Here is a 16,568-nt window from a genome sequence, read left to right on the forward strand (position 1 = left end):
AGATCCATTGTAGACAAATGCAAAAATAAGACTTCGACAGATAGTGATGGGATCGACATGAAAATAGTGAAAACGACTATAGACTGCATAATTAAACCGCTAAGCTACATCTTTAATCTTTCATTTCAGACAGGTATTTTTCCAGATAGCATGAAAATAGCTAAAGTTATCCCACTTTTTAAAACAGGGGACAAAAGCCAATTTACCAACTACAGACCAGTGTCCTTGCTTTCACAATTTTCAAAGGTCCTTGAGAAATTGTTTGTCCAAAAATTTGATAATTTTATTGAAAAAAATGAGTTATTGAGTGAGAGTCAGTATGGATTTAGGAAAAATCGATCTACAGCTTTAGCTTTAATGAAAATAACAGAAGAAATTACAACAGCTATAGAAAGAAAGAAATACACAATAGGTGTATTTATTGACTTAAAAAAGGCATTTCACACCATAGACCAGGGGTGGCCAACCCGCGGCTCTCGAGCCGCATGCGGCTCTTTGCCTAGTTTCATGCGGCTCTTCAGTTCATATCGAATTTTATATGTGTGAGTTTGGGGGAGAGACACTGACTCTTGACTAGTGTTGCACGGTGTACCGATACTTGAAAGGTATACCGCGATACCCTGCCGTTAAAAACGTTACTATTCCTCCGTTTCATTAGTATGGTAGCCTACTGCTTCCACTCCCTGCACTGCAGCCGTGCCTACAGTCCCGCCCCTTTCAAGCACGCTCTAAGTCCCTCCCTCTCTCGTGCACGCGCTAGCTGCCAGAGCATGTGAGAAAACGAGAAGCATGGCTGCAAGTGGGAGTGCTGCGCATCGACTTGTTGACAAAAAAGAGGCCAGAAGCGAAATGTTGATGTATTTTAGCTATGACAGTGAGGGCAAGCCTACGGACTACACGAGGCCTGTCTGTAAGAAATGTTTTAATTTTATTTAATATGAATTCTTGTCATTTATTTTATTTATTGTTCTCATTGTTTAAAAGTTTGTGTTATAGTTATGGTTCTGGTGTGAAATAAAGCACAATAATTACATTTAAGACTGTTTCGAAAAATAATCGGAATTCTTGACTTGGTATCGAAACCAAAATGTTGGTATCGTGACAACACTACTCCTGACAGTTAAACCTGATATTTAGTAGGTCTGTTAAGTATCGAATGCTGATCATTCGGACGTAATTTGGCCGGTCAAAGTTGTTTGGGCTCGGATAAAATCGCTCTGTTACTTTCGTCCCGTGTTACTTTCGTCCCGGCTCTCTCTACGTGTGTATATGTGGTGTCAGGTGTCAGTATGAGAGGATGACAGCGCGTCTAATTTTGATGTGGCCCAAGAGCCATTCACAATAATACCTGCGATGCAGTGAACCAATCACCTTTTGGGGGGGGAAACCTATCGTTGATTAAACATTATCCTGTGTTTCCCCTACCATTTTCTTGGAGAATTTTTATTTTTTTCATTTTCATGAAATCTTGTCTCCAGAAAACAAAAAACTGAAACAAGTGGTATCAGTGACTGTGTGTTTGATGTGGCTCTTTGCAGTAACATAGACAAAATGTGGCTCTTAACCTCTGACTGGTTGGCCACCCCTGCCATAGACCATTACCTATTAATTTCGAAATTACATAGATACGGAGTGAGAGGAGTAGTTCTAAATTGGTTAAAAAGTTATTTAGATAACAGATAACAATATGTAAAATTTGCTGGTAGTACATCGGAGTGTATGAACATAGAATGTGGTGTCCCGCAGGGCTCGGTTTTAGGGCCTAAACTTTTTATTTTGTACATCAATGACATATGTGAAACGTCAATATTATTGCAATTTGTGTTGTTTGCAGACGACACAAATTTATTTTGTTCATGAGATGATTTAAACATTTTAGCAAAGTGTATTGGACATGAAATGGTCAAACTTAAAAGATGGTTTGATGAAAATAAGTTAACCCTAAGTTTGAATAAAACTAAGTTTATGGTTTTTGCTAATAGAAAAAAAGATGAAAACATTTCACTGTCCATTGATGGAGTTTTTATTGAAAGGGTTTCTGAATTTCGATTCTTAGGTGTGACGCTGGATGAAAACCTGACATGGAAATCACACAAAGCACATGTTAAAACGAAAGTGTCTCGGAATATTTCTGTTCTTAACAAGGCAAAGTATTTGCTAGATTACAAGGCATTGAGGATGTTGTACTGTTCACTAATTTTTGCCATTTTTCATTTATTGTATAGAAGTGTGGGGCAACACGTATATGAGCAACATAAAGCCATTGTCAATATTACAGAAAAGGGCAGTACGAATAATTCATAAAGCTGACTCAAGAGAACACACCAACAGACTGTTTTTTAAGTCAGGACTCTTGAAACTCAAAGACATAGCTGAGCTGCAGACATTATCAGTAATGCACAGGGCAAAAAACAGAATGTTACCAGCATATTTACAACAGTTGTTTGTTTTTGGATCAAACAAGGAAGAACACAGAAGGAAATTAAATTTTAAACATCCATATGCAAGGACTACTCTTAAACAAATGTGTATTTCGGTGGTTGGTGTACAATTGTGGAATTCTCAACAAAAGGATCTAAAGAATTGTATTTGTATTTTTCAGTTAAAGAAGTTGTCTAAATTAAGAAAGATGGGACTATATGAAGCAGAATGTGAATAAGTCTATGTACTCTGGTCCTTCATGTTTTTGATGTCTTTGATGTGATGTCTCCTCTGTATTTGCGGGTCCCATTGTCATTGTTATTGTTGTTATTGTTATTGTTATTATTATCAACATGCATCGCTTTCCACCTTCTTCTCCAGTAGGACTCAGATGAGGGTGTTGCACTTTTCTTTTCCTTATACATGTGATGTTTTGGTGTTGTTTTGTTTCTTTCCGTTAACCGTCAAGTGGGAAATAAGTATGTTTGTGTGTTTCTCTTAGTATCCTAAGATACTACTACTACTGTTATTATGAAGGGCAGACCACCTATTTGTATTTCTTTTGTTTTTTTTAGAAAGGGGCAGGTCACATAAGATTTTATTCTTCTCCCTGCTCCTTTTCGCTCAATGGTAGAGTCATGTTTTGAGGCAATTGTTGTACATTTGGTTTTGCGTACCATGAGCGGGACAAATAAAAATGAAATGAAATGAAATGCCTTTTTATGCTGCTGCAACAAAACAGTTCCCAAATTGGGATCAATAAAGTACTTATTTGACTAATCGCTTCTTGATAAATAATTGCTCCCAACAGCGATCATACAGAAAGATGGCATCATCTAGGCGTCCCTCTGCAGTCAGAAATATCATAAACACCATCATCGTCCTGTTATTGTGTTGCACTGTTGGAGGAGCCTGTGACCTAAGATTTTCATTGTCATAACTACACTGTAGCTATGTTCGTATGACAAAATAAAAAACCTTCAATCTTGAGGCTGTGTCTTTCAGACAAACCATCATAATAATCATATATTATTTTATGCTGTGGATACTTTAGCCTCCATCCATGTTTACAATTGTTTACACTTGCATTTATGAATATAGTTTTGCTGTGTTTTACACTTTTGTATTTATGTTTATAGTTTGCTTTGATATTTGCTTAATTTATTAGATTATTATTATGGCGCAGTAAGTACTGATGCTTGAAATTCAAATATTTACTAAATAGTAAATTCTGTTAACATTTTTTTTGTTTAAATCATTTGACAAACACATGTATGTGAAAAAATAGATTTATTTATGTTCAATACAATGAATATTTAGGTATCACATTATACATTCTAGGTATTCAGGTAGCGCATCAGACCCTCTCGTATGTCCCTGCCCTCCTCCTCTTCTGAAATACACAAACAAAAGTATACATATTTTAATACGTATAAGTGGTAGCTACAATTAATTAAATACTTGAAACACTTTGGTCGTATAGGGAGCTTGAGCCTAAAGACATTGCTAGTTAGCGAACGTTAGCTTACCAAGTAGCATTGTAGTCTAGAAGAAGAAGTAGTAGTAGTGATTTGAGTCGTCCTGTAGTCTCTGCAGTATGGAGCTAATTTCCTGCCATAACTCCACAAACAAACTAAACAGGTTTTACAAATGCCTCATGATTCACTAACAAACACAATGTGGTTTGCAAATACAAAACACCATCTACAAACTAATGCATTTAGTTTTGCAAAGAAAAAACGTATCTATCAAACAAATACATAACATTTTTCTAATAAATCATGTTTCAGAGACAAATTCAGCATAGGTTTTACAAGTACACAGATGTTTTTTACAACTACAACACTTTTTTTTACAAGTACAAAACTTTTTCTTCTCACGGCGGAATATTACTGCCAAAAGTCACGTGACTTTTGGCAGTAATATTCCGCCGTGGCTGGCACATGCAGGGGGCGCTACTGAGTCCATTGGGGAAGGCGGGAGCCTCCCGCCGGAGGTTAAGCAGAGCATAGAACAGCCCTTGTCAACCTGATGACAGCGGTGTTTCTAGCAATCCAGCGATCTGGGTCAGTGTTATAGTGATAATATTATAAACAAGGTGAATTTAGCGATCACAACGAAAACAGCCAAGACACATATTGAGCCCAGAAAAAGAATGTTATTAGGGCTGTAAATATAATAAGCCTTTGTCTAAAATGGACAACATTGGAGCTAAGGAGATTTAAACCATACAGCAATTCTGCACTCTTCATTTTCTTCCCTGCTATATTCAATGAGTGATACAAATATTTGTTACCACAAGTTCTTAATAAAACTGACACTGTTGGACTCGGTACTAGTTGACTGCTACCAGAAATAAAATGAAGTACTTTTACTGTTTACTTTGTAAGTAATCCTCTGTCAGAGTCCCCTCCATAGTACATAATGCATGTTTTCTGCTATCTTTGATGAATGATAAAAATAAAATGTTACCATTAGTTCTTAATGAAATTGATACTGTTTGACTTTGTATTAGTTAGCCTACACTTAAAATACATTGAAGTACTTTTACTGTGTATCTTTTGAGAAATACTCTGTCAAAGTCCCCTGCTGACAACAAAATCAAGCCACTTCCGCTAAGTTTGATGAGGGAATAATTTTTTGTTGCCATTAGTTCTTCGTGAGATTGATCCTGTTGGACTCAGTACTACTGAAACTACCCCCACAAGCAGTGGCGGCCGGCCCATAGGGGTGCTAGGGGCGCCGCCCCACCTCTTCCCACATACAAAAAAATATATTAAAAAAATATTAAATTAAAAAAAAATATTTCAAAAAAAAATATTTCAAAAATATATATATTTTATATTTTTTATTTTTAATGAACAAGGTAAATATCATACAATTGGTATCAGTAAAATGTATAATCTACAATAAAATCTTGTTTAAAATTGTGTTACGATGTCTAAAGTTACTGATCAGTCACATGTTTCCTGCCTGGCCTTGCCCTTGGCATTAGTTTATCATTACGGGGCGCTGCCCCCGAGCCAAACAGCAGCAACCAGCACGTAGCAAAAGTCTCAATAGTAAACTGTGCCGCCGAAACATAATTTCAGCCAATCAGCGCCGTAAAATATTTTGGTCACGAGGGCGCTCACTCGGCGCCCACGTTGCTTACGTGCGTTGACGTGAGTTGTTTTTTAGACTCGTGAGGAACTGGGGTAGTATCTCTATAGTAACGCAGTTTAGGGGGAGCCGTGACGTCATCTTCAATGAGCTCCCCAGAAAAACAACACAGCTGTTAGCTCTTAGCACTCAGAGCTCACAGCTCTTCATATCTGTTCAGAAACTAGACAAAAGTTAAACAAGTACAAACCACATACTGTCTGTGTCATGGCGAATACAGTCGCTGGTTTATTTATGTCTGTATAGGCCGTTGTTGTGAGTGTGGAAGGTCGGAGCATTTACAACGTTAGCTTAGCCAAATCTCCATTAGAAAACACGCATTTTAAAAGGTTTTTCGCCTGCCGTCTGTCTGCAGACTTGTCAAAGCCTTAATTCATGGTTTTTACTATCCGGTATCAGTATGTTGTTACTTCGGCATCATTTGAAACGTGTATTACAATTAAATCACGGGCAAATATGTTCATCTTGTTGTAGTTGTAGCCCCCTTGACAGCGATTCTCTCTCTAGTTTAGACTGCGGTCAAGCCAGCCTCCACTCGGAAAAAACTAGTCAAGCCAGCCCTCACGTGATATTGCGGTGCGCGAATATCCTATGCATTACGGTAGAGTAAAAAAAAATCTTCCCTCTGTGTTTAGATGAGAATAAAACAAAAACTGTCCCGTATCAAAGACTCATTTCACTTCAGGGTGATAGCAGGACATCCATCTAGTCACTCAAAAAAAATCAGGACATTCTTATGTAGAGTTTTAAAATAAGAGACCTTTGAAATCTTTATTGTATGAGTTATCATCCATGTTTTTAGATGAGAATAAAACAAAAACTGTCCAGTATCATAGATCCATCTCACTCCAGGGTGATAGCAGGACACCCCATCTAGTCACTCAGAAAAAATCAGGACATTCTGATGTACAGTTTCAAAATAAAATACCTTTGAAGTCTCATATATGAGCTATCATCCCTGTTTTTAGATGAGAATAAAACAAAAACTGTCCGTATCATAGATCCATCTCACTCCAGGGTGATAGCAGGACACCCCATGTAGTCACTCAGAAAAAATCAGGACATTCTGATGTACAGTTTCAAAAATAAAAGACCTTTGGGGACAGGGATGATAGCTCATATATGAGACTTTTATTTTGAAACTCTACATCAGAATGTCCTGACTTTTTCTGAGTGACGACATGGGGTGTCCTGCTATCACCCTGGAGTGAGATGGATCTATGATACTGGATAGTTTTGGTTTTATTCTCATCTAAAAACAGGGATGATAGCTCATACAATAGAGATGTCAAAGGTCTTTTATTTTGAAACTCTACATAAGAATGTCCTGATTTTTTCTGAGTGACTAGATGGGATGTCCTGCTATCACCCTGAAGTGAAATGAGTCTCTGATACTGGACAGTTTTTGTTTTATTCTCATCTAAACACAGAGGGATGATTTTTTTTGACTCTACCGTAATGCATAGGATATTCGCGCACCGCAATATCACGTGAGGGCTGGCTTGACTAGGTTTTCCCGAGTGGAGGCTGGCTTGACCGCAGTTAGTTTAGCATACTCAGCCCGACTCAGCCTGGATGTTCCTGGCCCTAGAACCACGATTTTATGGGGCCATTACATCACCAGAAGTCCCAATTTAAGGGGTAATTTCTCCCCCAAAAAAAGTTTTTACTCACTATATCAACAGCCCCACCAAAAATATTTTCCACCAGCCGCCACTGCCCACAAGTACTATGAAGTACTTACTGTGTACTTTTCCAGTAATCCTCTGTCAATGTCCCCTCCCGACTACAAGAATGCATGTTTTTCTTTTAATAAGCGTTAAAAAACATTTCTTCCTGAGACTGATATTGTTGGACGGAGTATTTTAAGAGGATGGTGGACATGATATCAGCAATACTTCCAGTCAGTACTCCGGCAGCAGCATTTTTACACCTTGGAAAGTCTTTAGAGTCTGGCCTGGATAGCTGGTCACAAATATCCTTCAGCAAGCACACTCTGTCACATGGTTGCCCTCTTATGATGCTGCTGTCTTTTAATATATAATTATTCCTCTGCTGCTAGTTCGTACCTCGCAGATTCATCAGTCTCATCAGCCTCATCCTTCCATCAGTCCCAGTCAACGTCTCCAGCAGGGGCGGACTGGGACTACAAATCAGCCCGGGACTCTCGACTGGCCCACTTCGGTACCGCCGGCCCACTTCGGTACCGCCGGCCCACCGCGGTACCGCAAGTAAATACCGCTAGTAAATTGTCGACAGGGGGGGGTGACTTACCGCAGAGGTAGACATTAAGGGTAAAATGCCACTGGCCCTCAGTGGCAAATCGACTAATAATGAAGAAAATTAACACAATTGTTGCAATAGTAATTTATGCACTAACTACATTACTACTTGAATCATCAGTTCTTCCTCATTTTCCTCAATTGTTCATATTTGGTTTATTAAAATAATGATAATGTGGTCATTGTTAAAAAATGTCTGATATTATTATGAGTATTATTATTTGTATATTAAAGCGCTTTCTGCCTTCCTGTCATTAGGAGTTAGAAATGTAATGGCTATGTAATAGATTAGATTAGTACCTTCATTATCCTAAACTGCTGGGACATTTGCCTAAAGCCAATACCTTTATATTGTCTACTCTTCACTTACTTGTCAGCATAGGTCGGCATTGATGTACAGAGCCGACAGAAGACCTTTGTTATATTGGCATTGTATTGAGAGGTACAGTGACGCGTCCTAAAACCAGGAAGTAAGCTGCTGGTTCCCTCGACAAAAAGCAATGGGATTTCTCCACAGGGTTTTGGAAAATAGCTGGAAATAAGGTCTCTGGAAAACAAACCTGTTTGATAAATGCACGTTTTGTTCAGCTGGATAATCTCCACATGTCTACCCTACTTTTATAATTTTCGAATCATAAATCTAATCGATAGATTATTAAAGGGTTTTAGGACGTGTCACTGCACTAGAAGCCAACTCCATCAATCAAGCTGGCTGAAACTTTCTCTCCCTCTTCTTCTGTCACTCTCCTTTAACTCCTCCGGTTACTTTCTTTTATTTGATGATTGTTTTTTGCCCGGCGCTTGGCCGGTTACTTGCTTTTCACCCAACAACGACAACCGACTCACAAAACGCTATGTTGTAGCGTTGATAAACGAAACAATTTAACTAAATTGCTAGTCAAAATACCAATACCACAGGACTATTTTTTTTAAAGCAATATTTGTAGTGGCCCGAGCGGGCAAAGTACGTTATGCTGGCCCGGGGTGTCTAAATAGTGCTTCCGGGCCAGCGGGCCATTTAATGTCGAGCCCTTCCGGTTACCGGCCGGCCCACATCGTCCAACCGGCCCACTTCAGTACCGGCCGATCGGGATTCGTCCCGAACTTCCCAACGGCCTGTCCGCCCCTGGCCTCCAGCACACTTAGTGTCTGACTCCATATGATATTGTCCTGATGCTGTAAGGGTGATGCCCCATGATCACAAAATGACCCCTCTAAAGTGTGAGTGACAAGGACCTCATATTATGTCTGTCATTAATGTTACATCACCCATTATAACAGTTTTCTTTCCTTTTTGCTCTTCTCTTAACTGAATAGTCCTGTCTTTAAGTATAACCCAATGTAAAGTCCTTTTCCTGCACCATTTGAAGGCTTCATAACAGGCATTTTGACTGTATGTGTTTGGAGAAATAACACAATCAATGGCCCAGAATTGTACTTTATAAACTATGAATCTTGTGGTGCTTGAAGAAATACAGACGGGTTAAGCCGGCCAGGTTATATATTATATATATGCCTTTTCTGGAGCCCTTTTTTGCAATATTTATTAAAATGTCACTAGTTATTTAAACAAACCACTATGTGAGGATAAGAAGCAACCATAAAACGCCCTTTATCTAGAGAGCCATTGAAGCCCATGAAGATCTTTCCACAAATCTTTTCATTTGCTGTATTAATAAAGTCGCCACGTGTTTTCAAATTCAAGTTAAGGCACTATCTGTGCAGAACATTACAAATATTCTTCATTTGCAGCATTTTAAAAGTGTTCAGAAAGACTGCATCAATGATATGCTATATATCTATATAATATCAATATTGTTATTAACTTCAACCAAAGTAAATTTAAATAGCGGGCAAAAGTGGGTTAATTGCCATGGATGTGGGGTTTGATATAGTTTACGTTCAATTTGAACTATTTTAGGCAGAAAAACGTATATTGACGAAACATTTTTTAATACAAATAAGTATATGTACAACATGGAAAAGTAAATAAAATAAGTTTAATAGGATGTGGATTTATTTTTCTTTCACCTTGTAATTACACAATCAAACAATCTATAATTTAGCTCTGACCTTTCCAAAAACATTTTTGTTGAATTGGACACATTTTTCGAAGCTCTATTGACAGACATGCAATGACTGGGACTGATTGAAGAATCTGAGAGGTATGAACTAGGAGCAGAGAAATAATCATATTTAAAAGAAAGCAGCCCCAAAAGAGGCCAACAAGAGTCACAAGGGTTTGTCACTTTGCTGAAGGATATTTGTAACCAGCTATCCAGGCCAGACTCTAAAGACTTTCCAAGGGGTAAAAATGCTGCTGCTGGAGTACTGACTGGAAGTATTGCTGATATCATGTCCAGGGGCGTAGCTGGAAATTCTGGGCCCCATGAAAGAATCTATTTGTGGGCCCCCAATCCATGCGAGTGCGCATTAGCGCGCACGCTAAAAAAAATGTGGCCATTTATTTATTGATGAAAACGCATAATATGGTTTTTACCTATACATTCGGATCAGCAGTTCAGCACCAGTTCAGGATGTCGCATTGCGTTCATCTTCAATGAATGGACCAATGCAATAGTCTACCAAACAACCTTGAGTTGCACTAGCTAGGCATATTTTCCCCTATTCTTGTGACAATGTTTTCTGATACTCAACATACAAAAGCTGTTACTTGTCCTGTCTCTCTGTAATCCCATCTCCAACACAAATAGTCTACTCAAGCACACTATTAGGTTGACAGACACTTACATTTTGATGTGCTCTGTAGTATACAATCGTTCCCTGCTTGGATATACCTTTTACGAAGCAGATTTTGAACTGTCGCGGGCAGAGCACTAGCTTTTTTGCTGTAGCGGCCGGGTTGCTGCCTTTCTCAGCAGAGTGCTAAAGCCCTACCTGTTACACGCGCAAGTAATTCGAGGAGGCGCGAGTGACAAGTGTTGAGTTATTGGTGGGGACAATTCAGGATTCTTGGATACTGGTGGGGTCAGAACCTTGCGTCCACCCCCAAAACGACACGATGAAACCCAACCTCGAAAACCCTGTTGAAGTTAATGAACTGTAATGGACTGCAAGAAATCAACATGCACTGACTATCAACTTTATCTTCTGTCTATTTAATTGAAAATTACACCCAATACAGGAATGAACAAACAAAAAATCTCAACATTCTTTGACTTATTAAATTAAGATTTGAACAACACAAGGACAAAAGTATAAATTAACTGAAGATTTGAACATAATTATAAAACAATAAACTCTCAGGACATGAACACACTTACAGCAAACAATGAAAAATGTAGTGCGAGAGGACTATGCATCAGATAGTAATTGTTCACAATGTGGGCTGTAGCCTGTCAGCTTACTATAGGGAAACATCCCACAATCCTGTCATAGACTGGATTTTTATTCCTAAATCCCGAACGCCTATCGCCGGACCTTCTTGGTGGCAAAATCTTTTACGAGCTCTTTGAAATCAAGTGACAGAGCCAGCTTGCTTTCAATCGATAACATTGCAAGGCTGTTCAACCTCTCTTGCGACATGGTAGATCTTAAATAGCTCTTGATAAGTTTCAACTTACTAAATGATCTTTCACCACCAGCTACGGTAACTGGGAGCGTCAAGAAAATTCTGAGGGCAATGCAAACGTCTCCAAAAATGCTCTGGAGTTCCATCTTGTATATTGCATTCAGTAGATCAAGAGAGCTACAATCAGGGGGGAAAGTGGCAGAAAATATTTTATTGAGATGCCTTATCTCACTCTCAAACTGATCTGTGAGATCCTGTGAGTATTTCTCCCTCAGTGGCTGACACACAGAAGCCATGACACTGTCACTCAACTTCCCAATTTTAAGTATGGCAGCAAATTCTTCAACAATATTTGCTGTTGTTTGGAACCGAGTGTCCAAGTCACTTATGATCTGGTCCATGGCAGTGAGAAACACAGTGTTACGGAATGTTGTTTCTGGCCTATCCTCCTGACCTGTTCCTTCAGCAGTTTCATCATGAAACCTCTTCCTCCTCCTCTCACGGCAAAGTTCTTTTTTGAAATGAGGTGGAACCTCCATTTCCTTAGCTACCATTGATGCCTCAGACAGAATAGCATCCCATCCATTTCTGAGAGTCTGCATCTCATCTCTTAGTGCAGCAACATTACCTGCCTCCACCTCTATTGAGATTTTCCCTGACTGGAGTATCACATTTCTGTCATCAATAGATTGCAATACTTTCACCCAAATGGTGAGAAGGACAATGGCATCAAATGACATGAGGTAGTTCCTCAGACCAACAGCTTCAGATCTGGCCTCACCTGTGAGACTGCATGAGCTCAGTATGGTAGCAAGGGCTTCAATGACACCAGGTAGGTGCTTTGCTACAGGTTTCACAGCATCAATTCTCGCACTCCAGCGAGTGTCAGATAGCCTATGTACAGAGCAACCTGTTTTCTTTTTGTATATAGACCAACGAGATGGACTGGCACTTACAAATGTGTAGAGGCGGTTAATGTAACCAAAAAAGTTGGATACTTCAGGGCTCGATTCTGCAGCATGCACGCCTACCAGATTCAACGTGTGGGAGGCACAAGGTGAGAAAGTAGCAAGATTATTCTTTTTCAGTATTTGTGCTTGGACTCCCTTGATTTTCCCTGACATATTCGCCCCATTATCATACCCTTGCCCCCTGCAATCACTAATGTCTATCCCTAGATCCAGAAGCACACTCTCCATCATGCCTGCTATTTCACATCCTGTTTTTCCGTTGAAATCTTTGAATTCAATAAATCTTTCAGTGATCTCCCATTCGCCTGTGTCTTCATTATAATGTACATATCTTATGAGCACAACATTTTGCTCGGTGTGGGAAATGTCAGGCGTTGCATCACAAATGATTCCATAGTATATGGCATCCTCCCTTTCCGTCAGAATGGTTTTTAAAACCTTTCCCCCACACAATTCAATAAACTCGTTCTGGATGTCTGGGCTCAGATAATGAGTTAGCTGGCTTCCTTTTTTGGATGTCCTGATTTTGTCTAAGTGGTCTTTCAAGAGTGGATCATATCGTGACAAAAGTTCTAGCGTACCTACAAAATTTCCATTGTGGACATCGCCCAAAGCATGCGTTTTACCTCGGAAAGCTAAATTCCTCGTTGCCAAGTGCAGAGTGACATCAAGGAGTCTCTGCAAGATAGCTTTGTTTTTCTCAATTTCAGACTGTAGCTCTCTCTGCAACTGATGATCAACGCCACATGCAGTCATAACCGAACACTGTAGGTGTTTCCATCGCAAATAACAGTCCCTGTGATTCCTACTTGTTTCATGGCTTGGGAATTTATCATACATGCGACGCCACTCGACGTCACACATCTTGTATCCCTGGTCACTACTCAAAGCACTAAGAGAGGGTATTTTTTGCTCCTTGGAGAAAAGAACACATGGTATGCAGAACAGTGCATTTGCACTTTCACTGTGAATCAACCAGTCCCTTTTCACTTTTCCCCTACCCTTATCTGCTTTGGTGTATTTCAAGTAATCTGGAAATCTCTTTCCCTTTGAATCATGTGGAATTTCTTGATCTGTTTCTCGCATTGCTAATTTCTTTACAATAGTTGCCCTGTCCTTGTCACTCATCCTAGCTGGGAACAACCCTGGGTCAAGTGATAGCAGATCTTCTACCTCAGACACCACTACAGGTGGCTCAGTATCTGTGGCATCCTGTGTCGGAGCCTCACTTTGTCCCTGACATTGACTGTCCATAGCTGCTTCCTCCTCATCTGTGCTGCTTTCATGGTCCTCAACCTCTTCTTGTACTGGTACCTCTGCCTCTTCACCTCTGCTCTCCTCGTTGGCTGCCTTGCTCGAAGGCCCTGGCTCTAGAGTATCCATAGTGTACATAATTTATAAAATGCCCTATAATAGTAATAACACAGTACAGCTCGAGCTATCTCTTAATTGTTATAATAATAATAATAATAATAATAATAATAATAATAATAATAATCATTTGTATAGATATTTTTCAATTGCTCAAATCTAGCTATAGCTACTGTAACAACCTCAATTTAATGTGCCAGTGGTCAATGGTATTGCAATTACTGGAAGAACTAGAGTAACTAAATGTGAATATTACCTAAAGTTGTATTCAATGCATGGTAAGCATATTTAAAATCTGTTTGTTAACCCCAAGCCCTGCTGCTTTACCTCCCTCTCCTTCAACTGGGAACCGGCCTGAGGGAAGGGGTACTGATCCTGAAGCCGCATCTGTGCATTAGAGCAGATGTGATTAGCATGTAACATTATACAGGTTAGGTTAGCTAGCCATAGCAAAAGGGCATAGCTGCTGGATACAAATTCACTGGGCTCATCGACACTCATCTAATTTTTGATAGCAACAGGTAGCTAACGTCAGCCACAAAATGTTGGCTAAGCTGTTATGGGCTTCAAAACAAGTTATGTGAATAAATACCTTTCTTGTGAAAATACTTGGTGACTATCTGTCGACCTCTTTTATTATTTTCCTCTTGCTGATGTTTTTTCTTTCGTTTCTGAGCTCCTGATTCATGAGCTGTAGAGGACATTTTCCTGTCAGTCTGTTCAAGCTGCAAGCTGCTGGTGCACTGCTGTGCCGCCTAGTTATAGTTGAAAGTGGGGGTGCAAGATTAGTAACTGGCAGGCAAGGGGTGGTTTGGAGTGGGTCAGGCACGACCACCTCCATGGCAGAATTGTTTTAATTTAATGAACACCTGTACGTGCAATTTCCTGCAATATAGAGCACAGAACTGTCTCAAAATCCTATGGGATCCTAAAGGATTCCTATAGGGTTCCAAAAACGTATAGAGATTCCTATAGCATTTTTTGACTAGGGATGTTATCCTAGGTCTCTTTCTCACTTCCTCTGCCTCCTCCCTGAGTCTGCACAGTCACCACATCATTCTACATTAAGGAGAGCAATACACTTATGAGTACACTGAACTGGTTTGAATACACAATCTTTATGCTACTCTGTAAAGAAAGGGAGAGAGGGGGGAATATATTATCCAAGTATTTGTGTCTTAATTTGTTATGTTATCCTACACTTTAAGCTGACTGATATTTCCATTACCTGTAACTCTTGTGTCTCTTTCTCTCCTTCTCTGCCTCCTCCCTGAGTCTGCACTGTCACCACCACATCATTCTACACAGGAGAGCAATACACGTATGAATACACTGAACTGGGTTGAATACATGATTTTTTTTTTTTTCTGCCATGTTCTACCTGGTTGGCTGGCTACACACACACACACACACACACACACACACACACACACACACACACACACACACACACACACACACACACACACACACACACACACACACACACACACACACACACACACACACACACACACACACACACACACACACACACACACACACACAGTGTGCAGGTTAGTTACAGTAGGAGATGGGCTTCTATCATATTATCTTCTATCATTCTATAATTCATTCTTCTTTTATTTTCATTTCAGGTAGTTGTACCTTAAGAGAATTGAAGGCTGGCATCTGTAAATGCAGATAGATATAAGTACTTTATTCTTATTTTATTATCATTATTTTCTTTCCAATGAAATGAAATCAGAAAATAAGTGGTATATGATGGAAAATATGAAAGTCAATGCTTGAAGGAAAATGGACTTCGGAAAAGTTTTTTATTTTGTATTTACTGTTCTGTAAAAGTCTTGTCGAATGCAATGTTTTATGTTTTGTGTGGACCCCAGGAAGACTAGTTGTTGTCATGCAACAGCTAATGGGGATCCTAATAAACTCAAACTCTAATGGGCTTCGATCTACCAGGTAGCTAGCTAGTCAAACACACACACTGGTTGATGTTACTAGCTAGCTAGCAAACGTCAGCTAACCGCTAGCTAACATAAAGAGTGACCTGTAATTCAATGCAGCGAAAATGAAGAGAAGGTGATGATTATAAATGTGTTTTATTGTATTGAGTGGTAGAAGTAAAGACATGTCTAACATATTCTTTGTTTGAACAACTTACTGAAAAGGTCTGCCACCAATGACAGACTGTTCGCGGTGATTTACACTCAGCCTACCTGCATCAGGACTGCTGTGGGTGGGAGGCAGTTGATCAAACCATTGTGAGCGAAATGCGGGGGGGGGGGGTCACAATCTTTGGAAACTTAAAAACTCGCTATTAAGTGTCTATAATCAGCACAAGTTCTTTCATTGCGTATTATTAATTCGATTGAAATTACACACTTATGTTTACAGTGATATATTGGGGGGGAAATGTCATATTTTTCATATGATCAAAAAGTGGGGGTGCAAAAGCACACGTTTGCTCCCCCAAGGTCAATTGTGGGGATGCACCTGCTCTGCTTGCTCCATTGCTCAGGCGCCCATACCATGCAATGAATGAAGGGAGGGGTGCTCATTCTGTCAAACAGAGTAACAAGCACCTGTTTGTTTCTTTTGGGACGTTTTTTTTTAATACAGGCAATTATACTTTTGAGTCATTTACATTAACTTACTTTAGGATAATAATAAAACCATATTAATAAAAAGATAATAATAGTGTTCTCTGGGCCCCCCCCCCCCCAGTGCTGGGCCCTTGGAATCATCCTAACCTCCCCCCCCCCAGCTACGCCCCTCATGTCTACCATCCTCTTAAAGTACTCTGTCCAACAATATCAGTCTCATAAG

The 16,568-nt window shown here is 39.6% G+C and overlaps 1 protein-coding gene and 1 long non-coding RNA gene across 2 annotated transcripts; both read right to left on the bottom strand.

Moving 5' to 3' along the window:
- Positions 1-3,696: 3,696 nt before the first annotated feature.
- LOC307041087 lies at positions 3,697-4,267 on the bottom strand. The gene is made up of 2 exons (XR_013808683.1): positions 3,951-4,267; positions 3,697-3,814 (listed from the first exon to the last, which is right to left on the bottom strand). It is a non-coding gene; the product is annotated as an uncharacterized lncRNA (long non-coding RNA).
- Positions 4,268-11,224: 6,957 nt separating this feature from the next.
- Positions 11,225-15,933, bottom strand: LOC307038802 (zinc finger MYM-type protein 1-like; the record flags this gene model as incomplete). The annotated part of the gene is made up of 3 exons (XM_079680478.1): positions 15,904-15,933; positions 12,560-15,039; positions 11,225-11,232 (listed from the first exon to the last, which is right to left on the bottom strand). The coding sequence occupies exons 2-3, from the start codon at positions 13,758-13,760 to the stop codon at positions 11,225-11,227; spliced, it is 1,209 nt and encodes a 402-aa protein (XP_079536604.1). The 5' UTR covers positions 13,761-15,039; positions 15,904-15,933.
- Between the last annotated feature and the right edge of the window lie 635 nt (positions 15,934-16,568).

Source organism: Notothenia rossii, assembly GCF_949606895.1.
Source record: "Notothenia rossii genome assembly, chromosome: 5".
NCBI lineage: Eukaryota > Metazoa > Chordata > Actinopteri > Perciformes > Nototheniidae > Notothenia > Notothenia rossii.